The sequence below is a fragment of the Triticum urartu genome, chromosome 5A, assembly GCF_056163025.1.
Source record: "Triticum urartu cultivar PI428250 chromosome 5A, HENAU_Tu73, whole genome shotgun sequence".
Lineage (NCBI taxonomy): Eukaryota > Viridiplantae > Streptophyta > Magnoliopsida > Poales > Poaceae > Triticum > Triticum urartu.
Window position 1 is genome coordinate 495,949,214 of NC_141877.1, and position 26,383 is coordinate 495,975,596.

Below are 26,383 nucleotides of genomic sequence, written 5' to 3' on the forward strand. Positions count from 1 at the left end.
TTCACTGAATATCCATAAAAAAGAGATGCCAGACCAAACCCTTGTTCCCCAATCTGGAATACGATTTCCTAAAGATCCGGAAAAACAATAACCCACCACTACCATCCATAAGTGCTATAAAATGATTCGCTAAAGATTCGAAAAAATAGGTGACCGACCTGCTCATTGGTTGGTAATCCGGAAAACCATTTGCAAAAGATCCGAAAAAACAACGCACCACTACCATACATAAGTGCTAGAAAATGATTCGCTAAAGATACGGAACCAAAAAGAACTACAAGACCCGACCCTTGTTCCCCAATCTAGAAAACTATTTGATTTAGAAAAAATTGCCCAACCCAACCCTTCTCCACCCAATCTAGAAGTCCCGCAGTTATAAACAAAATTTAGATGGCCTGGCCTCCCCGTGCGCTGCCGACGTCTCCCACCACATAAACCTCCCCGCGACTGCTGCCTGTAGCGCCAAGGAACCCACTGCCACTACTTCCTGCTAGGCCATTCACCGGTGTCAAGGTTTTCTGTCACTATTGGCTCACACGTGCCCATCCTCCATATAAAGAGCCTCGCGCGCCACGATTCCCTGGACCCTAACGCTACTGCCTCCAGCCATCTGTGAGCCTCCACCAGACCTCCCCATCACCGCTAATCCATTGTGCCTCCACTCGAATAACTACATATATCAGAGCTACGGGAGGCCTCATCCCACACCGCCTAAATAAACTGCAAATGACAAACACCGAAGTCCGAGTTACTGAAAACAATTCATCTCAAACTACAGCCAGATCTTGGGGAGATCCAAGATGTGAGCGGTTATGAGTGGGGAGAGAGACGGTGTTGAGATATTACCGGCCAGGCAAACTCAATTAGGATGAAGGCGCCCTTGACCTTGGACCCGCGGAGCGCCTCGAGGGTGGTCAGACACTTGGCAATGGAGTGGAAAATGATGAAGGCGTAATTGCGGTACCTAGCGCACATGATGATGCATTCGAGTGCCCTGTGTGGCAGAGAACGCCATGACGTCTTCGTCGCCCACATGCGCAGGCAGGTTGCCGACCCACATCACCTTCTTCTTGTGGGCGGCAACTTGCGTGATGACGATGATGCCTGCATTCCTAATGACCGTGTGCTCTGATTCCTTCGACGGTGAGGCCAATGGCTGGTGGCCACCACATCCATGGAGGGGTCCACAGGCGGTGGCTCTAACAACATCCATGGCAGAGGGGGTCAGGGTAGGGAGAGTTCAGCGGGATCTAGGGTTAGGATGTGGGGATTTAGGCTGTCTGTCATGGGGAACGGAACAGGGTGAGGAAACTAGCCCATGCACCGTACTATATATATTGCGGGCGGGGCTGCGCTGAGTCTATGGGCGGCACCTTTTCTATCCCCGCTCCAATATCATCCAGACACCTAGCGCCATCACCGGAATACTAAAAAAACTATCCCATCACCAAGAATTGTTAAGTATGACCTTCTCAAAACAAGCAAGTTTACCCGGCACATAGTTCAAAGTTTTCATTATGCCTTAATAACCAAGGGCAAATATCTCATTCATAATCCAAGATTACATCGCCTCAATCTATCTAGTAAAATAAACACAAAGAAATAGAAACATACGTAGTTAGTCGTTATCTTATTTCTGGGGAGACACGACTTTGGGGCCGCCCATCGCAACATCTCGCAACCATATCCTCTCCCCATGACGTATTCTTGTCCAGATGTTCCCTATGGGGCTCCACTCGTACATATTAACAGGAGGGACGGGGTGGGGGAGAGGGACGAGCGTAGTCAGCTCAAACCTGATTATCCTTCGCTTGGGAAAACTACTAACAAAAACATGAACTTCATAGACACCTTTTAATTTATTTCATGGAGTTAGTTAGTAATTACTTTTCGATTTAAATACATCTCCAACAGAAGGAATGCATACAATATCTCATTGGCATAATATACTTCACTACCAAAAATAGAATAAAGTAAATGACCCTAATGAAAGAGAGTGTTTGTACAAAACACAAATAATCATAAGTTTATGTAGGTATGGTTGCAACATTTCTATACGTAATACAAGCAAGAACATTGTTGTTTATGTTAATGTTTTATTAATCATGTTACATTAACCCATATGGATTTGATCCGTATCCCTCCAAACTATACGGCGAAGAGGAATATAAAATATGTTCCATTCATGACTTTATAGGTAGAAATGGCATCTTCCAGCTACTCAAGGTCGATGTGTGAAAAAGTTTGATCAATGGAGAATTCAACACATTCAATCTTTCCAATCCTTTGAAACTCTTCGTCTGCCTCCTGTTTTGAAATAGATGAACTAATTCCTCCAACACATAGGATCCTAATAGCTCTATCATGTAAAAACCAATCAAAGAACAAATGCCATAAGCAGGCATACTATTTATGTAATGAAATAGAGGAATAAGATCCTCATACAAGTAGTCCTAGCAACAAAAACTATGAGATAGCTATGAATGGCCTAACTTAAAGTGAAATAGGTCAAAGATATAATACACTTCATATTTATATCAAATCGCAGTCTGAATAACAGAAAATTGTGTCACTTGTGCACAACTCATTACACAACATTAGCACATGAATGGAGCAATTTCACTAAACAAATAAACAACTATGACTAATCAAGGATTATTCTATATTAGTACATCATTCCTTATTAATACACCATTCAAACTTAAATCAAAGCATACTATAGTTACTAGATATTGTATACATCACGTACATGTTGTGAGTGGGGTAGGGATGGATTTGCCGTGTGGGTGGGCCATCTGATTATGCCAACTTGAGAAAAATAATCGCAAAAACATGGCCTTCATATACACCTTATAATATAATTCAAGGAGTTAGTTAGTAAGAACTTTCCCTCTTAAAAACGTCTCAAAAGAAGGAATGCATACAATATCCCATTGGCATAATATACTTCACTACCACAAATAGAAATAATGTAAATGACCATAATAAAAGAAAGTATCTCTACCACAACGAAAATAATGATAAGTTTATGTATCTATGGTTCGTGCTTCTGCCCGTCCATCCCGACCCTAATAAAAGAAAGTGTCTCTACCACAACAGAAATGACCACAATATACTTCACTACCACAACACTTTCTTGAATGCTGATAAATGGATCCATGCTTCTACTCGTTCATCCTGACTTTGCCCCTAAACTTGCAAACAATTACCCGCCACTGACGTCCATAACTGGAAGAAAAATATTTGCTATAGATCCTAGGAAAAAAGAGATGGCCGACCTGACCCTTTTTCCCCAATCCCGAAAATAATTTGCAAAAGGCCCGGAAGAGACAATCCATAAGTGGTAGAAAATGATTCGCTAAAGATCAAGGTTAAAAAAAAGCTACCCGACCCGGCTGAAGACCTTTAGTGCATGGCCTTACATGGTAAGGGTCGATCCTAGCATCCAGCCTCACCCTTTTTTGCTTCTCTCAGATCAAGCGCACTATGAGCAGAATGTCCAGACAACAAAGATGAGCTAGCTTCAGGTGCTGGAAGGATACAAACAGTGGTTCGCATTGCACCATAGTCCAAGTATCTTACTCTTCCACGTCGAGGATCATACCCTTGTGATGTGCCATGACTACTGTGACCAGCACCTAAATAATCACGTGCGACATGTGGACTATCATTATACATCTCTGAACTAGGGAACCCAACAAGCGGTGTTAGGTTATAAAGCTCATTACTGGAGAAAAGAACATGAATCCTTGTATTATTCAAAAGATGCCCATCTAGAAGATTCTTAGCATTAGAAGCTCCCTCAATGGTTGCAAACTCCACAAAAGCATACTGCCTTTATGGAAAAACTTTGATGTTTGTAACTACACCATGTGCTGCCATAGCCCGCCTTATAGTGTCTCCTCGTTTACTTTATGTGTATTGGGTGAACCCACCTAGAGAACATTGGTAGGAATTTTTGCCTCTCTCATTCGTACTCCAGCAGAACCCTGACAAATAGAACATGATATGATAGTAAGCAACCCGCAGATCAAAGAGGATAGTACAACAACAAGAACCAAGAGAAGTAAATAGGAGTACCTTTGCATGTCCAACTCCCATTTCACCGGGTGGCAATGATCCTCTACTATTGAAGTTTCCTGCTTCCGACCGTTCCTAAGAAAACCAGTACAAATAACTAAATAATAAGACAACGTCCCTTGAAAAACTTCAGCCTAGAAGCACTTCACAAACTCAGTCAACTATAATAGATGCGTACCGCTCTATCTCTGGACCTCTGGAAATCAACACACAATTCCTTGCCCTCTAAATCTGTCCCATTCAAGGTTCTATGGGCAGAAATGCCATCTTCCAGCTTCTCAAAGTCGATGTGTGCAGAAGTTTGTTCATGGGAGAATGCAAGACCTTCAATCTTTCCAAACTTCTGAAGCTCCTCATCTAGCTCCTACTTTGAGATAGATGGACTAATTCCTCCAACCCATAGGTTCCTAACAGTTCTAGCTTGTAAAAACCAATCAACAAATACAAGTAAACATCATGAGGGCATAAATCTTTAGACAACACTAGCAGAGCGATTTCACCCTAGAACAAGGAATAATCACCAATCTAGGAGTATTTCTATACCTACTAAGAAAGGACAATGTTCAAAAAAGTGGAAGGCCACAACATAGAGGAATGGGCGCTTAAGCGCACTTGAACGTTTTTCAAACTTGGCCAGAATTTGACTGTTTTGAATAGTATGCATAGGAAAATAGGAAACACATGGTACACGGTTAGTTGAAGTAACATCTAAAATGACCTTCACAACATAGCAAATACACATCAGGTTCACACAGCAAGCAAAATGACAACTAAAATGTAGTTCAGTTCAAATAGACATAGCCAAATGCAGATGATCTTTCCTTGATTTGGCTAAAATCTAAAGGAAACAACTCCCGTACATACCCTAATAATAACATAAATGACATACCACCATTATTGCGTAAGAAGCTAAGCAGAAGCAGTTCAAAAATAGCCAAAATCTGGCCAAAATTTTCAAATACGCTTAATCTACCACTTAGGGCCAAAGCAAAGTGTTTTTCCATTGCTCGGTGCTTAAGCGTCGCTTAAGAGCACTTTTTTCAACATTGATCAAGGGATTTGTGCTTCTGCATGCCCGTCCTGACATTCCCGGCCCTTGAAGTTGCAATCAATTACCCACCAATACCGTCCATAAGTGGTGGAAAATGATTTGCTGAAGATCCAGAAAAATAGTTACCCACCACTGCCATCCATAAGTGGTAGTAGAGAACAATTCGCTAAAGATCCAGAAAAAAGAGTTGCATGATCCGACCCTTGTTCCCGAATCTAGAAAATTATTTGCTGAAAGATCTGGAAAAAAATGCCCAACCCGTCCCTTCTTCCCCCAATCCAGATAACCCACGGTTAGAGAGAAAATCCGGACAGCCCGACCTAACTGCGCCCTGCCGAGGTCTCCCTGGCAGCCACCTCCGCCGAGGAACCCACTGCCATCGCTTTGTGCTAGGTCATTCACCGATTTTGTTTGAACTTGTTGCATGCTAGGCGGAATAAAAAATGGAAATGTTTTCATGGACCCGAAGGGTGCCGAAATGGGTCGGGTCACCCATCTTCCATCGAACCCAGAGGTTGGGTCGTCTGTTGACCCGATTAGCTATTCGGGCATGGATTTTGTAGAGGTCGCCCCAGTGAAACCCGGCCCGGTTGCCAGCCTGACTCAAGGGCCTCGCCTGCCGCACTCCTGTGGACCCTGAGCGCCGGCATCCCCCAGCCACCTGGATGCCTCTGCTAGACCACCCTGTCACCACTGATCCTGTGTGCCGCCGCTCGAATAATTATATATATCAAAGCTGCTGGAGGCCTCATCCCACACCTCCTAAATAAACTTCAAATCATAAGAACCAAAGTCCTAATTACCAAAAAATTACATTGTGAACTACAACCAGATTCCTGGGGCATCCATGGTGGAAGCGGATCCGAGTGGCGGAGAAGGAGGGGGTCAGAAGTTACCGGTCGGGGGTAGCCGACCCATATGAACGCTCTCTTGACCTTAGACCCACGGAGCGCCTCGAGGGTGGCTCAAGACTCGACGACATAGCGGAAAAGGACGAAAACGTAGCTGTGGGAGCCAGCGCGCGTGATGACGTAGTTGGGCGCCTCGTGCAGGGTGAAGGCCGCCAAGACATCTTCCTCGCTTGCGTGTGCGGGAAGGTTGTCGATCCACAACGCGTTATTCTCATGGGCGACCCCTAGCATGGCGGTTGTGCCCTAGTGCCGGAGGGCTCCGACTCCTTCGGCGGGGAGGCTGATCGCCTGGCGTGCTTAGAGGGGCCTGTGCGCGGGGGTCCAATGACATCGGCGGTGGGGGGTCAGGGTAGGGAGAGATCGACGAGAGCTAGGGTTTGGGTGTGGGGAAATGGTCTGTCTGAGATGGGGAACGAAATGGGGTGTGGGGAAATGGCCTGCGGGTCAGACCGTATATGCAGTGGGTCTGGCAGGGACGGTTGCACGCCTGTGCCTAGTCCGTTAGCCGCACCATTCCTATCCCTGCTCTAATATATCATCCGGACGTGACACCTATTCCCATCACCACTCAAAAAAGGAAAACATTTCAAAATAGTCGGATGATTTATTGACTTTGTAAGCCGCATCCGGCGTCGTCCGATCCTACGCGATTGTGTGAAACGAGAGCCTGTGTGTCCCCATTCGAAGCTAGCCCATATATAGTCGAGTTCATGATTTGTGCTTGCATCCCCATGACTGCCTTTTGCTAAAGGATCCTTCTTACACTTACTTCACACGCAATGCTTTGCCAGGTACTTATACATGTGATCCTACAAATACTCTAACATCGTCTGATTGATCGTGGGTGCTGGTTCCATTTGGTATGAGGAAGTTGATGAAGTCAATGTTGTGCACACCACACCACACCCCCCTCACACGCAATCCTTGACACCGCGGCCACCTTTAAAAATGTCATTGCATAATTATCATAGTAGTTGGGCCACCTTCGTCGTGGCCCTCGCAACATCACTCAAGCAGTCATGCCCATCGTCTCAACACTGCCATGACCATGGAACACGTTGTCACGGCATCGTCGACATAGTCGAGCCTCCGTGGTAGCATCGCCGCAGTTGTCAAAACACAACGTCGAATCGTTGAATTGCCATGGCCGTCAAGGCATGCCATCGTAGCATCATCGCGGTCGCCGAAGTACAGCATGGGCGTTAGAAGCGTGTCATCGCACCATTGCTGCAGCCATCAGAGCACCCCACGGGCGTTAGAATCGTGTCATCGCAACCATCGTAGCACACCTAAAAGCATCAACGACATCATGGAAGCATGCCATCACACTCATCGAATCTCATGACGGGTGTTTGTAGCATGTCACTATGCCAACGCCACAAATTGAAATGATGAAAATGACCCTAATAAAAGAAAGTGCCTCTACCATAACACAAATAATCATAAGTTTATGTATCTGTGGTTCGTTCTTCTGCCCATCCGTCCTAACCCTAATAAAAGAAAGTGTTTCTACCAAAACACAAATGACCATAATATACTTCACTACCACAACACTTTCTAGAACACTTATAACCGGATTCGTGCATTTGCCCGTTCATCCCGACTTTGCCCCTAAAGTTTCAAACAATTACCCATGACTGCCATCCATAAGTGGTAGAAAATGATTCGCTAAAGATCTAATAAAGAGAGCTGCCTGACCTGACCCTTCTTCCCCAATCAGGGAAACGATTTGCTAAAGATTCAGAAAAACAATTACTCACCACTACCATCCATAAGTGGTAGAAAATGATTCGCTAAAGATCCGAAAAAAAACTGCACGACCCGACCCTTGTTCCCCAATCGGGAAAATGACTCGCTAAAGATCTGGAAATAACAAACACCCACCACTGCCATAAGTGGTTGAAAATGATTCGCAGAATATCTGAAAAAATAGATGCCCGACCAAACCCTTGTTCCCCAATCCGGAATACGATTTCTTAAAGATTACAAAAAATAATAACCCGCCACTCCCATCCACAAGTGGTAGAAAATGATTCGCTAAAGATTCAAGAAAAATAGCTGATCGACCAGCTCACTGGTCGCTAATCCGGAATACAGTTTGCTAAAGATCTAAAAAACAATTACGCACCACTGCCATACATAAGTGGTAGAAAACGATTCGCTAAAGATCCGGAACAAAAAAGAGCTACCAGACCAGATCCTTGTTCCCCTATCGGGAAAACTATTTGATTCAAAATAAAAATTTCCCAACCCGACCCTTCTTCACCCAATCCAGATGACCTGCGGTTATAAAGAAATCCAGATGGCCTGGCCTCCCCGCGCGCTGCCGATGTCTCCCACCACACAAACCTCCCCGCGGCTGCCACCTTCGGCGCCCAGGAACCAACTGGCAACGCTTCTTGCTAGGTTATTCACCGGTGTCAAGGTTTCCTGTCGCTATTGGCTCACACGTGCCCATCCACCATATCAAGGGCCTCACACATTGCGCTTCCCTGGACCATGAGCATTGTTGCCTCCAGCCACCAGCGGGCCTCCACCAGACCACCCCGTCGCCGCTGATCCATTGTGCCTCCACTCGAATAACTACATATATCAGAGCTGCTAGAGGCCTCAGCCCACACTGCCTAAGTAAACCACAAATGAAAGACACCTAAGTCCTAATTATTGAAAAAGTTGTGTCACAAATTGTAGCCAGATCCCGGGGGGGGGGGGGTCCAAGGTGGGAGCGGATATGAGTGGGGGAGAGGGGTGTTGATATATTACCGATCGGGCGAACTCAATCAGGATGAAGGCGCCCTTGACCTTGGACCCGTGGAGCACCTCGAGGGTGGTGTGACACTCGGCAATGGAGCGGAAAATGATGAAGGCATAGCTGTGGTACCCGACGCACATGATGACGCAGTCGAGTGCCTTGTGCAGAGCAAAGGATGCCACGGCGTCGTCCTTGCCCGCATACGCAGGCAGGTTGCCGACCCACAGATCCTTATTCTTGTGGGCGGCAACTTGCGTGGTGGCGATGACGGCTGCAACCCTAATGATGGCGGGCTCCGATTCCTTCGACGGTGAGGCCGATGGCCTGGTGGACTCCACGGACATGGAGGACTCCGCAGGCGGTGGCTCCAACGACATCCGTGGCAGAGGGGATCAGGGTAGAGAGAGGTAAGCGGGAGCTAGGGTTAGGATGTGGGGATTTAGGCTGTCTGTCACGGGGAACGGAACAGGGTGAGGAAACTAGCCCACGCACCAGACTGTATATACTGTTGGCGGGGTTGCGCCGAGTCTGTGGGCGGCACCTTTTCTATCCCCGCTCCAACATCATCGAAACACTAAAAAAACTCTCCCATCACCAAGAATTGTTAAGTATGACCTTCTCAAAACAAGCAAGTTTACCCAGCACATAGTTCAAAGTTTTCATTACGCCTTGATAACCAAGGGAAAATATATCATTCATAATCCAGGATTGCATCGCCTCAATCTATCTAGCAAAATAAACGGGAAAAATAGGAACATACGTAGTTAGTCGTTATCTTCTTTCTTGGGAGACATCACTTTGGGGCTCGCCCACCGCAACCTCTCGCATGTTCCCTATGGGTATGTGGATCAGCGGCGACATATCCTCTCCCTGTGACGTATTCTTGTCCAAATGTTCCCTATGGGAATGCACTCGTACGTATTACGGGGGGGGGGATGGGGTGGGGGCGGAGGGACGAGCGTAGTCGGCTCGAATCCGATTATCCTTCGCTTGGGAAAAATACTCACAAAAACATGAACTTCATAGACACATTTTAATTTATTTTGTGGAGTTAGTTAGTTATTACTTTCCAACTTGAATACATCTCAAAAGAAGGAATGCACACAAAATCTCATTGGCATAATATACTTCACTACCAAAAATAGAAGAAAGTAAATGACCGTAATGAAAGAGAGTGTCTCTACAGAAACAGATATAATCATAAGTTTATGTATGTGTGGTTGCAACATTTCTATACATCATACAAGCATGCACATTGTTGTTTTTGTTAATGTTTTATTAATCATGTTTCATTAACCCATATGGACTTGACGCGTATCCCTCCAAACTATACGGCGAAGAGGAATATAAAATATGTCCCGCTCACGACTTTATGGGTACAAATGGCATCTTCGAGCTACTCAAACTCGATGTATGCAAAAGTTTTTGATCACTGGAGAATTCAACACCTTCAATCTTTCTAATCCTTTGAAATTGTTTATCTTCCTCCTGCTTTGAAATAGATGAACTAATTCCTCCAACACATAGGTTCCTAATAGCTCTATCATGTAAAAACCAATCAAAGAACAAATGCCATAAGCAGGCATACTATTTCTATAATGAAATAGATGAATAAAATCCTCATATAAGTAGTACTAGCAATAAAAACTATGAGATAGCTATGGATGGTCTAGCTTAAAGTGAAATAGATCAAAGATAAACTACACTTCATATTTATATGAAATCATAGTCTGAATAACAGCAAACTGTGTCAATTGTGCACAACTCATTACACAACAATAGCACATGAATGGAGCAATTTCACTCAAGAAATAAACAACTATGACTAACGAAGGATTATTATGTATTAGTACATCATTCCTTATTAGTACATCATTCCAATTTAAAATAGAGCATACCATAGTTACTAGATATTGTATGCATCCCGTATATGTTGTGAGTGGGGTGGGGATGGCTTTGCCGTGTGGGTGGGCCATCTGATTATGCCACCTTGAAAAAATAATCGCAAAAACATGCCTTTAATATACACCTTTCAATTTAATTCAAGGAGTTGGTTAGTAATAACTTTCCTTCTTAAAAATGTCTCAAATAAAGGAATGCATACAATGTTTCATTGGCATAATATAATTCAATACCACAAATAGAAATAATGTAAACGACCCTAATAAAAGAAAGTGTCTCTTAAAAAATGCAAATATTCCTAAGTTTATGTATCTGTGGTTCCTGCTTCTGCCCGTCCGTCCCGACCCTAATAAAAGAAAGTGTCTCTGCCACAACACAAATGACCACAATGTACTTCACTACCAGAACACTGTTTTGAACACTGATAAATGGATTCGTGCTTCTAACTGTTCGTCTTGACTTTGCCCCTGAAGTTGCAAACAATACCCACCACTACCATCCATTAGTGGTAGAGAACGGTTCGCTAAAGATCTGAGGAAAAAAAGAGATGCCCGACCTGTCCCTTGTTCCCCAATCTGGAAAACAATTTGCTAAAGGTCTAGAAAAAACAATCCATAAGTGGTAGAAAATGATTCGCTAAAGATCCAGGTTAAAAGAAAGCTACCGAACCTGTTTGAAGGTCCTCAGTGCCTGCCCTTACATGGTAAGGGTCGATGCCAGCATCCAGCCTCATCCTTTTGGTTTCTCTCGGATCAAGTGCACTATGAGCAGAATGTCCATACAACAAAGATGAGCCAGCTTCAGGTGCCGGAAGGATACCAATAGTGATTGTCATTGCACCATAGTCTAAGTATCTTGCTCTTCCATGTCGAGGATAATACCCTTGTGATGTGCCATGACTACTGCCACCAGCACCTAAATAATCACATGCGGCACGTGGACTATCATTATACATCTCTAATCTAGGGAACCCAACAAGCGGTGTTAGGTCATCAAGTCCTTGTATTATGTAAAGGACGCCCATCTAGAAGATTCTTAGAATTAGAAGCTCCTTCAATGGTTGCAAACTCCTCAAAAGCATAATGCCTTTCTAGAAAAACTTTGATGTTTGTAACCACACCATGTGCTGACATAGCCCACCTGAGTGCCTCCTTGTCAAGCTTATGTGTATTGGGTAAACCCACCGAGAGAACATTGGTAGGCATTTTTACCTCTCTCATTCGTACTCCAGTATAACCTTGACAAGCAGAACATGATATGATAGTAAGCAACCCGCAGATCAAAGGGGAGAGGACAACAACAAGAACCAAGATAAGTAAATAGTAGTACATTTGCATGTCCTACTCCCATTTCACCGCGTGACAATGATCCTCTACTGTAGAAGTTTCCTGCTTCCGACTGTTCCTATCAAAATCAGTACAAATAACTAAAAAAATAAGACAGTGTCCCTTGAAAAACTGCATCCTAGAAGCACTTCACAAACTCGGTCAACAATAATAGATGCATACCACTCTTCCGATGGACCTCTGGAAATCAACACACAATTCCTTGCCCCCTAAATATGTCCCATTCAAGGCCCTGTGGGCAGAAATGGCAGCTTACAGCTTCTCAAAGTCGATGTATGCAGATGTTTGATCATGGGAGAATCCAACACCTTCAATCTTTCCAAACTTTTGAAACTCCACCTCTACCTCCTAATTTGAGATAGACGGACTAATTCCTCCAACCCATAGGTTCCTAACAGCTATAGCTAGTAAAAACCAATCAACAAACACAAGTAAACATCATGAGGGCATAAACCTTTAGACAACACCGGCATAGCAATTTCACCCTAGAACAAGGAACAGTCACCAATCTAGGAGTATTTCTATACTTACTAATAAAGGATAATGTTCAAAAAAGCAGAAGGCAACATCATAGAGCAATGGTCGCTTAAGCACGCTTGAGCGTTTTATCAAACTTGGTGAGAATTTGACTCTTTTGAATAGTATATATAGGAAAATAGGAAACATGGCACACGGTGTAACACCCTCGATGCGACTATATCTCCCACGTGTCGAGGCACGACTTAGAGGCATAATCGCATTGAAGGCATATGTCGCAAGTTAGGCAATCTTCACAACATCCCATGTAATGTAAATCATAAAGGGGAGATAACATAGTTGGCTTACACTCGCCACGTCAATCAAGTTCATAAATAACATTACATCATCCAAACACTCATGGCCCGACTACGCTGCCAAAATAAAAGATAACCCAACAAGCGACAGCGGTCCCAATCACCCCCAACTGGGCACCACTACTGATCATCGAGAAAGGAAACATAGTAACGTTGAGAGTCTTCGTCGAACTCCCACTTGAGCTCATACGCGTCTCCTGGAGCGGAATCATCAGGCCCTGCATCTGGTGTAATAGTAATCTGTGAGCCACAGGGACTCAGCAATCTCGCACCCTCGCGATCAAGACTATTTAAGCTTATAGGTATGGCAAGGTAAATATAAGTGGAGCTGCAGCAAGCGACTAGCAAGTATGGTGGCTAACTTATTCGCAAAAGAGAGCGAGAAGAGGAGGCAAGACGCGTGCGAGAAACTAGAGAGCAACCTGCGGAAACATTACTCCAACACCGTGTCCACTTCCCGGACTCCGCCGAGAAGAGGCCATCACGGTAACACGCTCAGTTGATTCATTTTAATTAAGTTAAGGTTCAAGTTATCTACAACCAGACATTAACAAATTCCCATCTGCCCATAACCGCGGGCACGGCTTTCGAAAGTTCAAATCCCTGCAGGGGAGTCCCAACTTAGCCCATGACAAGCTCTCACGGTCAACGAAGGAATAGACCTCCTCCCAAGACATTCCGATCAGACTCGGTATCTCGGTAATTCAAGACACTTCGACAGGTTAAAACAAGACCAGCAACACCGCCCGAATGCGCCGACAAATCCCGATAGGAGCTGCACATATCTGTTTCTCAGGGCACACTCAGATTGTCTTAGGTACGGGTAGGCTAGCCTAGAGTTGCCCCTGGTGGCCACCGGCAGCTGACAGGTGGACCAACACTCAGAGGAGCACTAACCCAGGGGGGTTAAAATAAGATGACCCTTGAGTCTGCAGAACCCAAGGGAAAGAAAAGGCTAGGTGGCGAATGGTAAAACCAAGGTTGGGCATTGCTGGAAAAGCTTTAATCAAGGCGAACTATCAAGGGGTTCCCATTATAACCCAACCGCGTAAGGAACGCAGAATCCGGGAACATAACACCGATATGATGGAAACTAGGGAGGCAAGAGTGGAACAAAACACTAGGCGAGAGGCCGAGCCTTCCACCCTTTACCAAGTATATAGATGCATTAAGATAACATGGAAATATAATGATATCCAACAAGTAAATAAATGTTCCAACAAGGAACGGCCTCCAATCTTCACCTGCAACTAGCAACGCTATAAGAGGGGCTGAGCAAAGCGGTAACATAGCCAATCAACGGTTTTCTAGGACAATGGTGGGTTAGAGGTTTGACATGACCATTTGGGAGGCTTGCAAGCAAGTGGTAGGCATCGTAGCATTGGCATAGCAAAAGAGCGAGCAAACTAGCATAGCAAAGATAGTAGTGATTTCGAGGGTATGATCAGCTTGCCTGCATAGTTGTCAGAGTTGACTGGATCCTCAAAAGCAAACTCAACAGGCTCCTCGTTAGCGAACTCGTCTCCTGGCTCTACCCAAACAAGACAAACAAGCAACAAGGATACAATCAACCACGTGCAAACTCAAACAACACGATGCAAAGATGATATGCTATGCGGGATGCAAAATGCAAGATATGACAGGAAATGCATGAACCTGGCCTCGACATGGAATTCCAAGTGTGCCACTGGAAAGATGAGATGAAATCGCTCGAAAACGATATAAAGAACGCCGGAATTTCAGATCAGGTAGCTCTCTTCGGAGCAGCAAAACTACATGCTACAGGATCTTAACATGGCAAAGTAAAGCATGGCATGGAGCTACTCAAAGAGCTTAACAAAAGTCCCTTAGTAACCTTGAGCCAAAAAGGACCAGAAAATACAATTGCAAGCATGTGAACATAGCAAAAATATAATTAGTTTTCATACTTAGTGAAAACTGGAGCAAGCGGAAATATAGCTCAAGTAGGCATGTTTACGAGCTCGATGCACTCACTACGTTGCAAGTCATGGAAAGGCAAGCATACATCTATCACGAAGGCACAAAATGCAAGCTAGAAATGGCAAGAACAATAAAATAGCATACACGGATCAACTACAACAACACCGGCAAAATTGCAAACAAGTTGACAATCTGCCCAGATTCACAAAGTAGCAAAAGTAGAGCTCGATTGACTCAAGCTAGGGTGCTCCATAATTGCAAACAAAGACATGGATGGATAGAGAACTACAAGATTAACAAAACATCCTTACTGCTCATCCTCAAAAGAGGCACGGATCACTAGGAAACAATAAGAACATATGGCATCATGAGATAAACAGCTCCAGGACCTAGTGAAATCACTAAGTCCCTGAAAACAGAATTAGCAAGTGCACCACTTTGCAAGCTTGCACAAGTCACCACACACATCCTAAAAATACATGGGTTGCACCTCTGGAAAGATGACAAAACCCTTAACAAAACACATGTAGAGCATCAGGGCATAGCATGCACACAATAATCATGGCAAAAATGACAAAAGCCTAAATGGAGTAGCAGATCTGACAATTAACTCAAGTAGCCCTCTTCTAACAGCATTTCGGGCATCAAGATGAATTCAAATGAAAATAATGCAATGGAATGAAATGATGTACTCTCTGAGATGAACATTTTGATATGCTATATGCATGAATCAGAGCTACGGATGCAAAGTTACGGAGCCGCGAACATGTGCACATGGACTTAAAATTTCAAGGACTTGGGAAAAAACAACCTCCCAGATCTGGATCTAGGGTTTGGTGGCACGCAAAACGAGGCAAACTCTGGCGAGCACTGTTCACGACGGCGGCGGCGGGCGTGGATGGAGCGGCCGGGCTTCCCGCGGGCGGCGGCGGCGAGGCCGGGCGGCGCGGCCGAGGCGGAGGCGGACGCCGGCGAGGTTGCGCGGCGGGGCGGCGATGGCGTGCGGCGGCGCGGTCACCGGAGTCGAGGGAGGCGGCGGCGGGGCTCGCCGGCGAGGGGCGCGGTGGCCGGCGCGGCGACCTACGGCGGGGAAGAGAGGCGCGGGGCGGCGTGACTCCCTCAAGCGGCGGGGCGGCCAGAGGCCCGGTCGGGCGATGGGGAGGGCCGACTGCGGGTCGGCCGGGCCGCGGGCGGTGGCGGCGGCGACTTTCCACGTGGCAGCGTCTGATAGGTGCGGGCGGGCAGCGGCGGCGTGTCTGGCCGGAACGGACACGTCCGGCGCGGCGCGAGGTGGATTTTTAGGATTTCGGGGAGGAAGGAGATCCGAAAATCGGGGGGGGGGGGTTAAATAGGCATAGAGGGAGTTAGGAGAGTCCAAATGAGGTGCGGGTTTTGGCCACGCGATCGTGATCGAACGCTCTAGATGATGGAGCAGAGTTACGTGGGTTTTGGGCCAAAATGGAGGGGTGTTGGGCTGCAACACACACGAGGCCTTTTCGGTCCCTCGGTTAACCGTTGGAGTATCAAACGAAGTCCAAATGGTACGAAACTTGACAGGCGGTCTACCGGTAGTAAACCAAGGCCGCTTGGCAAGTCTCGGTCCAATCCGGAAATGTTTAATCCCCACACACGAAAGAAAGCTAGAAATGGCCACCGGAGGAGAACGAAGCGCCGGAATGCAAAACGGACAACAGGGAAAATGCTTGAATGCATGAGATGAACACGTATGCGAATGCAATGCACATGATGACATGATATGAGATGCATGACAATGATAACAACACACGGAGACAAAGACCCGAACCCGAGGAAATAAATATAACTTAACGCCGGAAATGGCAAGAGTTGGAGTACAAATAGGGAAAGTTAATTCCGGGGTGTTACAACACTCCACCACTACGAAAGGATCTCGTCCCGAGATCTAGGACTGAAAGAACGCCGGGTACTCAGAACGGAGGTGATCCTCGCGTTCCCAGGTAGCTTCACGGTCAGAATGGTGTGACCACTTGACTTTGAGAAATTTGATCGACTTGTTGCGAGTCTTGCGTTCAGTCTCTTCGAGAATAGCAACTGGGTGCTCACGATAAGAGAGATCTTCTTGGAGCTCAATGTCCTCGAAGTTGACGGTGCGGTCAGGAGTCTTGAAGCACTTTCGAAGCTGAGAGACATGGAACACGTCATGAACATTTGCAAAGTTTGAAGGAAGCTCGAGTTGATAGGCGAGGTCGCCTCTCTTGCTGACAATCTTGAAAGGTCCCATGTATCTGGGGGCAAGCTTCCCTTTGATACCGAAGCGATGAGTATCTTTCATAGGAGAGACGCAGAGGTAAACATGATCTCCGATCTTGAAAGCCAAATCACGGTGCTTACTATCATAGTAGCTCTTCTGACGGGATTGGGCTGCTTTGAGGTTATCACGAATGAGTTTGCACATTTCCTCTGCCTCTGTGATTAAGTCATTACCCAAAAGCTGACGTTCACCGGTTTCAGACCAGTTGAGAGGGGTACGACACTTCCTGCCATACAGAATTTCAAAAGGGGCCTTGCCCGAACTTGCTTGAAAACTGTTGTTGTAGGAGAATTCAGCATAAGGAAGGCAATCCTACCACTTCATGCCGAAGGAGATCACACAAGCCCTGAGCATATCTTCAAGAATCTGGTTGACACGCTCGACTTGACCGCTAGTTTGAGGATGGAAAGTTGTGCTGAAGCGGATGTTAGTGCCCATGGCCCTCTGAAATGAATCCCAAAACTTCAAGGTGAAGATGCTGCCACGTTCTGAAGAGATCACTTGTAGAATACCGTGCAGAGAGAAAATACGAGAGGTATAGAGTTCCGCCAATTGAGCTGCAGTGATCGACTCTTTGATAGGCAGAAAGTGAGCCACTTTGGTGAGTTTGTCGATGACAACGAATATAGCATCATTGCCACGCTTGGACTTTGGAAAGCCAGTCACGAAGTCCATTTCAATGTGGTCAAACTTCCATTCTGGAATGGCAAGAGGTTGGAGGAGACCTGCTGGCCTTTGGTGTTCTGCCTTCACTCTTCTGCAGACATCACACTCATTCACGAATTGAGCAATCTCGCGCTTCATTCGAGTCCACCAATAAGCCTGCTTGAGGTCCTGATACATCTTCGTGCTCCCAGGGTGGATGGAGAGGAGAGAATTGTGAGCCTCGTTCATGATCACTTTACGGAGGTCACCTTTGGGTACAACAATACGATCCTCGAAGAAGAGAGTGTCCTTGTCATCAAGGCGGTAGCACTTTTTTTTGGACTGACTCTTGGCAATCCCAATCTTCACCCTTTTCACCATAGCATCAAGAAGCTGGGCTTGGCGAATATGGTCTTCTAAGGTAGGAGAGACTAGAAGGTTGGCGAGGAAACCTTGAGGAACAACTTGCAGGCTAAGTTTGCGGAAAGCTTCACAAAGCTCGGGTTGATAAGGCTTGAGAATCAGACTGTTGCAGTAAGCTTTCCTGCTCAAAGCGCCAGCAATCACATTGGCCTTACCTGGAGTATACTCGATACTCGGATTATACTCTTGAATCATTTCGAGTTTGCCTGAGGTTGAGATTAGGCCGAGTGAAGATGTACTTGAGACTCTTGTGATCAGTGAAAATGTCCACTTTTCTTCCCAATAGAAGATGTCTCCAAGTCAAAAGAGCATGCACAACTGCCGCCAACTCGAGATCATGAGTGGGGTAGTTCTTCTCATTAGTCTTCAACTGGCGAGATGTATAAGCAACAACTTTATTCTCTTGCATCAATACTGCACCAAGACCTTGGAGAGAGGCATCACAAAAGACCTCGTACGTCTTGGATTCATCAGGCGGAGTCAGAACTGGAGCAGTGATCAATTTCTCTTTCAAAGTGTTGAAAGCAATGTCACACTCCAGAGACCAAAGGTACTTGACGTGCTTCTGGAGAAGATTAGAGAGAGGCTTCGCGATCTTAGAAAAGTTTTCAACGAATCTTCGGCAATAGCTTGCGAGACCGAGGAAGCTGCGGAGTTGCTTCACGTTCTGAGGAGGTTCCCAATTCACAATTGCAGACACCTTCTCAGGATTCACGGCAATGCCCTTGGCAGAGATGATATGACCAAGATAAAGAACCTCATCAAGCCAAAATTCACACTTGGAGAACTTGGCATAGAACTGATGTTCCCTTAGCTTATCGAGAACCAAACGCAAGTGCTTGGCATGATCTTCCTTGTTCTTGGAGAAAACCAGAATGTCGTCGAGATAGACCAAAACGAAGTCATTGGTGTAGGCATTGAAGATGAAGTTCATCATGCGAGAGAACGTCGGAGGAGCATTGACGAGACCAAAAGACATGACAGTGTATTCATATGAACCAAAGCTTGTCCTGAAAGCCATCTTGGGAATATCTTGCTCACGGATTCGAATCTGATGATAACCCATATGGAGATCAAGCTTGGAGAATACTTGGGCACCTTTGAGTTGTTCGAACAGCTCATTGATGTTGGGAAGTGGGTATTTGTGCTTGATGGTCTTCTTGATCACTGGACAATAATCAACACAAAGTCGGTCCGTTCCATCCTTCTTCTTCACAAAAAGAACACCACAACCCCACGGAGAAGAACTAGGCCAGATGAGACCCATTTTCTCTTGAATATCGAGTTGCTTCTTCAGCTCCTTCAACTCTTCAGGTCCGAGCTTGTAAGGACGTTTGCACACAGGTTCCGTGCCAGGCTCAAGATCAATAACGAATTCAACTAGCCGGTGCGGAGGCATTCCTGGAAACTCTTCTGGAAAGACGTCTTGATATTCGCAAACGACTGGAATTTGAGAGATAGCATCCAATTCACCCTTCTCATCGAGAGAAAATAGACGGATGGTATTATCACGAGCGCCAAAGACAATCACATCCTCAGACGAATGAGTCAATTGAATCTGCCTGGCTGCACAATCAAGCTAAGCCTTGTTCTTAGAAAGCCAATCCATTCCGAGAATAAGATCAATATCTGAGTCACCAAGAACCATAAGAGAAGATAGAAACTTGTAGTCTCCCAAGGTGATAGTAACATCCGGAGCAATGGAGTTAGCATGCATGCGCTTACCGGGAGAGATAACTGCTAAAGGACTAGGCAAAATTTGCAAAGGCAAACCATGATTAGATGAAAACGGTCTCGAGATGAAACAATGCGAATGCGATGCACCCGTGTCAAAAAGAACTTTTGTAGGAACATCGTTAACAGGAAGGTTACCCGTGATGACATCTGACGAGTCCTCTGCCTGAGCTGCATTCATCAAGTTGACCTTGGCATGCTTGGGATTATGCTTGACCACAGCTATACTTGCCAATCTGACAGGAGGAGGAGGAGGAAGACGCCTCTAGTTGACAGGTGTAACACCCCGGATGTAAAGAAGGTGTAACACCCCGGATGTAACTTTCCCTATTTGTACTCCAACTCTTGCCATTTCCGGCGTTAAGTTATATTTATTTCCTCGGGTTCGGGTCTTTGTCTCCATGTGTTGTTATCATTGTCATGCATCTCATATCATGTCATCATGTGCATTGCATTTGCATACGTGTTCGTCTCATGCATTCGATCATTTTCCCCGTTGTCTGTTTTGCATTCCGGCGCTTCGTTCTCCTCCGGTGGCCATTTCTAGCTTTCTTTCGTGTGTGGGGATTAAACATTTCCGGATTGGACCGAGACTTGCCAAGCGGCCTTGGTTTACTACCGGTAGACCGCCTGTCAAGTTTCGTACCATTTGGACTTCGTTTGATACTCCAACGGTTAACCGAGGGACCGAAAAGGCCTCGAGTGTGTTGCAGCCCAACAGCCCTCCATTTTCGCCCAAAACCCACCTAACTCTGCTCCATCATCTAGAGCGTTCGATCACGATCGCGTGGCTGAAAACCGCACCTCATTTGGACTCTCCTAGCTCCCTCTATGCCTATTTAACCCCCCCGATTATCGGATCTCCTTCCTCCCCGAAACCCTAAAAATCCACCTCGCGCCGCGCCGGACGTGTCCGTTCTGCCCAGACACGCCGCCGCCGCCCGCCTGCGCCTATCAGACGCTGCCACGTGGCAAGCCGCCGCCGCCACCGCCCGCGGCCCGGCCGGCCCGCAGTCGGCCCTCCCCGCCGCCCGACCGGGCCTCTTGCCGCACCGCCGCCTGAGGGAGTCGCGCCACCCCGCGCCTCTCTTCCCCGCCGCAGGTCGCCGCGCCGGCCACCGCGCCCCTCGCCAGCGAGCTCCGCCGCCGCCTCCCTCGACTCCGGTGGCTGCGCCGCCGCACGCCATCGCCGCCCCGCTGCGCAACCTCACCGGCGTCCGCCTCCGCCTCGGCCGCGCCGCCCGGCCTCGCCGCCGCTGCCCGCGGGAAGCCCGGCCGCTCCATCCACGCCCGCCGCCGCCGTCTTGAACAGTGCTCGCCGGAGTTTGCCTCGTTTTGCGTGCCACCAAACCATAGATCCAGATCTGGGAGGTTGTTTTTTTCCTAAGTCCTTCAAAATTTCAGTCCATGTGCACATGTTCGCGGCTCCGTGACTTTGCATCCGTAGCTCCGATTCATGCATATAGCATATAAAAATGTTCAGCTCAGAGAGTACATCATTTCATTCCATTGCATCATTTTCATTTGAGTTCATCTTGATGCCCGAAATGCTGTTAGAAGAGGGCTACTTGAGTTAATTGTCAGATCTGCTACTCCATTTAGGCTTTTGTCATTTTTGCCATGATTATTGTGTGCATGCTATGACCTGATGCTCTACATGTGTTTTGTTAATGGTTTTGTCATCTTTCCAGAGGTGCAACCCATGTATTTTTAGGATGTGTGTGGTGACTTGTGCAAGCTTGCAAAGTGGTGCACTTGCTAATTCTGCTTTCAGGGACTTAGTGATTTCACTAAGTCCTGGAGCTGTTTATCTCATGATGCCATATGTTCTTGTTGTTTCCTAGTGATCCGTGCCTCTTTTGAGGATGAGCAGTAAGGATGTTTTGTTAATCTTGTAGTGCTCTATCCATCCATGTCTTTGTTTGCAATTATGGAGCACCCTAGCTTGAGTCAATCGAGCTCTACTTGCTACTTTGTGAATCTGGGCAGATTGTCAACTTGTTTGCAATTTTGCTGGTGTTGTTGTAGTTGATCCGTGTATGCTATGTTATTGTTCTTGCCATGTCTAGCTTGCATTTTGTGCCTTCTTGATAGATGTATGCTTGCCTTGCCATGACTTGCACCGTAGTGAGTACATCGAGCTCGTAAACATGCCTACTTGAGCTATATTTCCGCTTGCTCCGGTTTTCACTAAGTATGAAAACTGATTATGTTTTTTCTATGTTCACATGCTTGCAATTGTATTTTCTGGTCATTTTTGGCTCAAGGTCACTAAGGGACTTTTGTTAAGCTCTTTGAGTAGCTCCATGCCATGCTTTACTTTGCCATGTCCAGATCCTGTCGCATGTAGTTTTGCTGCTCCGAAGAGAGCTACCTGATCTGAAATTCCAGACACGTGTTGATTTCACTAAGTCTGAGATATGTTTGTCATATGCATTTTTGCCATGCTTGTTTGAACCTGTTAATGGATGAATTGTCCGTAGCTCAGTGCTAGACTTTTGTTAAGAATCTTGTGTGCATCCCTGCCATGTATTTTGTTGTCATGTTTGAGTGCCGTAGCATGTTCATTTCTTTGCATTTAGATGCCTACTTGCTGTAAATCGCAGACTGGTGTCATTTTTGAATCGCTTGCCATTTCCAAACCGTAACTCCGATTCCGGCGTTCTTTATATCATTTTCAAGAGATTTCATATCATCTTTCCAGTGGCACACTTGGAATTCCAAGTTGAGGCCAGGTTCATGCATTTCCTGTCATATCTTGCATTTTGCATCCCGCATCGCATCCCGCATAGCATATCATCTTTGCATCATGTTGTTTGAGTTTGCACGTGGTTGATTGTATCCTTGTTGCTTGTTTGTCTTGTTTGGGTAGAGCCGGGAGATGAGTTCGCTAACGAGGAGCCCATTGAGTTTGCTTTTGAGGATCCAGTCAACTCTGACAACTGTGCAGGCAAGATGATCATACCCTCGAAATCACTACTATCTTTGCTATGCTAGTTTGCTCGCTCTTTTGCTATGCCATTGCTACGATGCCTACCACTTGCTTGCAAGCCTCCCAAATTGCCATGTCAAACCTCTAACCCACCATTGTCCTAGCAAACTGTTGATTGGCTATGTTACCGCTTTGCTCAGCCCCTCTTATAGCGTTGCTAGTTGCAGGTGAAGATTGGAGGCCGTTCCTTGTTGGAACATTTATTTACTTGTTGGGATATCATTATATTGCCATGTTATCTTAATGCATCTATATACTTGGTAAAGGGTGGAAGGCTCAGCCTCTCGCCTAGTGTTTTGTTCCACTCTTGCCGCCCTAGTTTTCGTCATATCGGTGTTATGTTCCCGGATTTTGCGTTCCTTACACGGTTGGGTTATAATGGGAACCCCTTGATAGTTCGCCTTGATTAAAGCTTTTCTAGCAATGCCCAACCTTGGTTTTACCATTCGCCACCTAGCCTTTTCTTTCCCTTGGGTTCTGCAGACTCAAGGGTCATCTTATTTTAACCCCCCCGGGCCAGTGCTCCTCTGAGTGTTGGTCCACCTGTAAGCTGCCGGTGGCCACCAGGGGCAACTCTGGGCTGGCCTACCCGTACCTAAGACAATCTGAGTGTGCCCTGAGAAAGAGATATGTGCAGCTCCTATCGGGATTTGTCAGCACATTCGGGCGGTGTTGCTGGTCTTGTTTTAACCTGTCGAAGTGTCTTGAATTACCGAGATACCGAGTCTGATCGGAACGTCTTGGGAGGAGGTCTATTCCTTCGTTGACCATGAGAGCTTGTCATGGGCTAAGTTGGGACTCCCCTGCAGGGATTTGAACTTTCGAAAGCCGTGCCCGCGGTTATGGACAGATGGGAATTTGTTAATGTCCGGTTGTAGATAACTTGAACCTTAACTTAATTAAAATGAATCAACTGAGTGTGTTACCGTGATGGCTCTTCTCGGCGGAGTCCGGGAAGTGGACACGGTGTTGGAGTAATGTTTGCGCAGGTTGTTCTCTAGTTTCTCGCTCGCGCTGTGCCTCCTCTTCTCGCTCTCTTTTGCGAATAAGTTAGCCACCATACTTGCTAGTCGCTTGCTGCAGCTCCACTTATATTTACCTTGCCATGCCTATAAGCTTAAATAGTCTTGATCGCGAGGGTGCGAGATTGCTGAGTCCCTGTGGCTCACAGATTACTATTACACCAGATGCAGGGCCTGATGATTCCGCTCCAGGAGACGCGTATGAGCTCAAGTGGGAGTTCGACGAAGACTCTCAACGTTACTATGTTTCTTTTCCCGATGATCAGTAGTGGTGCCCAGTTGGGGGTGATTGGGACCGTTGTCACTTGTTGGGTTCTCTTTTATTTTGGCGCCGTAGTCGGGCCATGAGTGTTTGGATGATGTAATGTTATTTATGTACTTGATTGACGTGGCGAGTGTAAACCAGCTATGTTATCTCCCCTTTATTATTTACATTACATGGGATGTTGTGAAGATTGCCTAACTTGCGACATATGCCTTCAAGGCGATTATGCCTCTAAGTCGTGCCTCGACACGTGGGAGATATAGTCGCATCGAGGGTGTTACAAGTTGGTATCAGAGCCTTCCCCGACCTTAGGAGCCCCATTGCTTGATCGTTTTTAGTGGCCGAGTTGTGTCTAGAAAAATGTTTTGAGTCATTTAGGAATTATATATCGGAGAGTTTAGGAATTCTTTTTACTTCCCAGTCTCCTCATCGCTCTGGTAAGGCATCCTGACGTAGAGTTTTGACTCTTCTCTTCCCAAATTTCACTAAATTTTTTTAGGATCACGCGGGTATCTTGGAATCGTTCCGATGGTTTTATGATGAGAACATTGTCTTGGTGCCTCCTGTCAGGGGTTTAGTGGAAGTGTCCCGGGGAGTCGAGCTCTGAGGTGTTGTCATTATAATTTTATCATTGCAGTTCTGGAATACCTGAGTTTAGGACGCCGACATCGAAAATCTCTTTTATGCAGTTCGTTGGTGAGATAACCTCGACGCCACCCAGTACTGGGGCGGGAGTTCGGGAGTATCGCCATAACTTGTATAACGGATGCTTTTCGAAGGTTGAGGTAGATGGTTTCCGAAGGTTTCTTGGTTATGTGTTGAAGGATGGATACAGCTGGATGTAGGATTTGCTAGTTTGGGTGAGATATTATGCTTCCCCTGTATCCCCAACACCTGATTGCATAACCGGAAAGGTTCGGGAGTTTCATAGGTGGGAATTCTAGTAGCTCTAGTTCTTCTTCCACGGATATTGGTTTGAGATGGGGATTTCTTACCGATTATTCGTTCTTGATCCGTACCTTGTTGATTTATTTCGCTACCTTAATTCTACATGGCTTCTCAATTTATGGATACGTGACCATTTCAAGAGGAATGCATTCGTTCATTTTGTTCGGATGTGAAGACTATATGTTGCAATTTTCATTCCGTTGGATTCAGCTTCAATATTTGTCTATCAATGTGCTAATGGTGGTCAACCTCTTCAAGATGGCTCCTCCAACGCGCACGACTCTGAATCCTGATCCGCCACCACGTCCCCCTCCTCCGGAGGCATGGCAAGCTGTGATGGCCGCAACCAATGCAAACACACAGTTGATCATGCAAATTCTTCAAGAGCGCAATCAAGGCAGTCAAAGGAATCAAGGCAGCAATCAGAATCACTTTGCTACACTCAACCAGTTCCTTGCTAACGGGCCAAAGACTTTCAGCAATTGTGTTGAGGCAACCGATGCTGACGATTGGCTTGTGGATTTGTGCAAGCATTTCGAGTGCAGTAACGTCAGGCCTGTGGACTTTGTCAAGTTCACTTCCTTCCAACTCAAAGATCAAGCTGCAGAATGGTTCCAGCAGTACAAGGACTCCAGAGGTGGACGTGTTATCACTTGGGATGATTTCCGTCGAGATTTCCGAGCTCATCATACTCCGCAGAGCGTGGTTGAAAGCAAGCGTGAGGAATTCCGCAATCTGAAGCAAGGCTCTTTGTCTGTCTATGACTACAACGAGTTGTTCCAGAATCTCGCCTGCTTTGCCAAGCAGGACGTCCCTGATGAGAAGAGCATGATATACCAGTTCAGGGGTGGTCTCAGAGAAGAAATTCAGCTAGCTCTTGTTCTCTTCGAACCCTTAAGATACGATGAGTTCTACAACATGGCACTGAAGCAAGAGGCTGCTCAGTTGAGGTGTGATGCTTCCAAGAAGCGAGTCGGAGATGTTACTCCTTCTTCCACTACTCAAGTGGCCAAGCAGCAGAAGTATTGGCTTCCTCCTCCTCCGTTCCGTCAGCTGTATCAGCAGAAGAGCAAAGGTGGCAGTGGTTCTTCCCACCCACCCAACCCTGGCTTTCAGAACAAGACTTCGTCTCAAGCTCCAAGATCGAGTGCTCCGTATGACCGTCCGCTTTCAGAGGTCACGTGCAACAAGTGCCAACAGAAGGGTCACTATGCCAACAAGTGTTTCAACTAGAGGCGTCTTCCTCCT

General features: G+C 46.2%; 1 protein-coding gene across 1 annotated transcript; it reads right to left on the reverse strand.

The window, feature by feature from the left end:
* Positions 1 to 8,405: 8,405 nt before the first annotated feature.
* LOC147972242 (uncharacterized) lies at positions 8,406 to 9,217 on the reverse strand. Its single transcript, XM_087523000.1, has 2 exons — positions 8,806 to 9,217; positions 8,406 to 8,666 (listed from the first exon to the last, which is right to left on the reverse strand). The coding sequence occupies exons 1-2, from the start codon at positions 9,169 to 9,171 to the stop codon at positions 8,487 to 8,489; spliced, it is 546 nt and encodes a 181-aa protein (XP_087379126.1). The 5' UTR covers positions 9,172 to 9,217; the 3' UTR covers positions 8,406 to 8,486.
* Between the last annotated feature and the right edge of the window lie 17,166 nt (positions 9,218 to 26,383).

Coding starts and splice junctions, on each gene's coding strand:
- LOC147972242 (XM_087523000.1), bottom strand. CDS start 9,171: ATGTCGTTGGAGCCACCGCCTGCGGAGTCCTCCATGTCCGTGGAGTCC. Junction 8,667..8,805: donor TGATTGAGTTCGCCCGATCG/GTAATATATCAA, acceptor TGGTTTACTTAG/GCAGTGTGGGCTGAGGCCTC.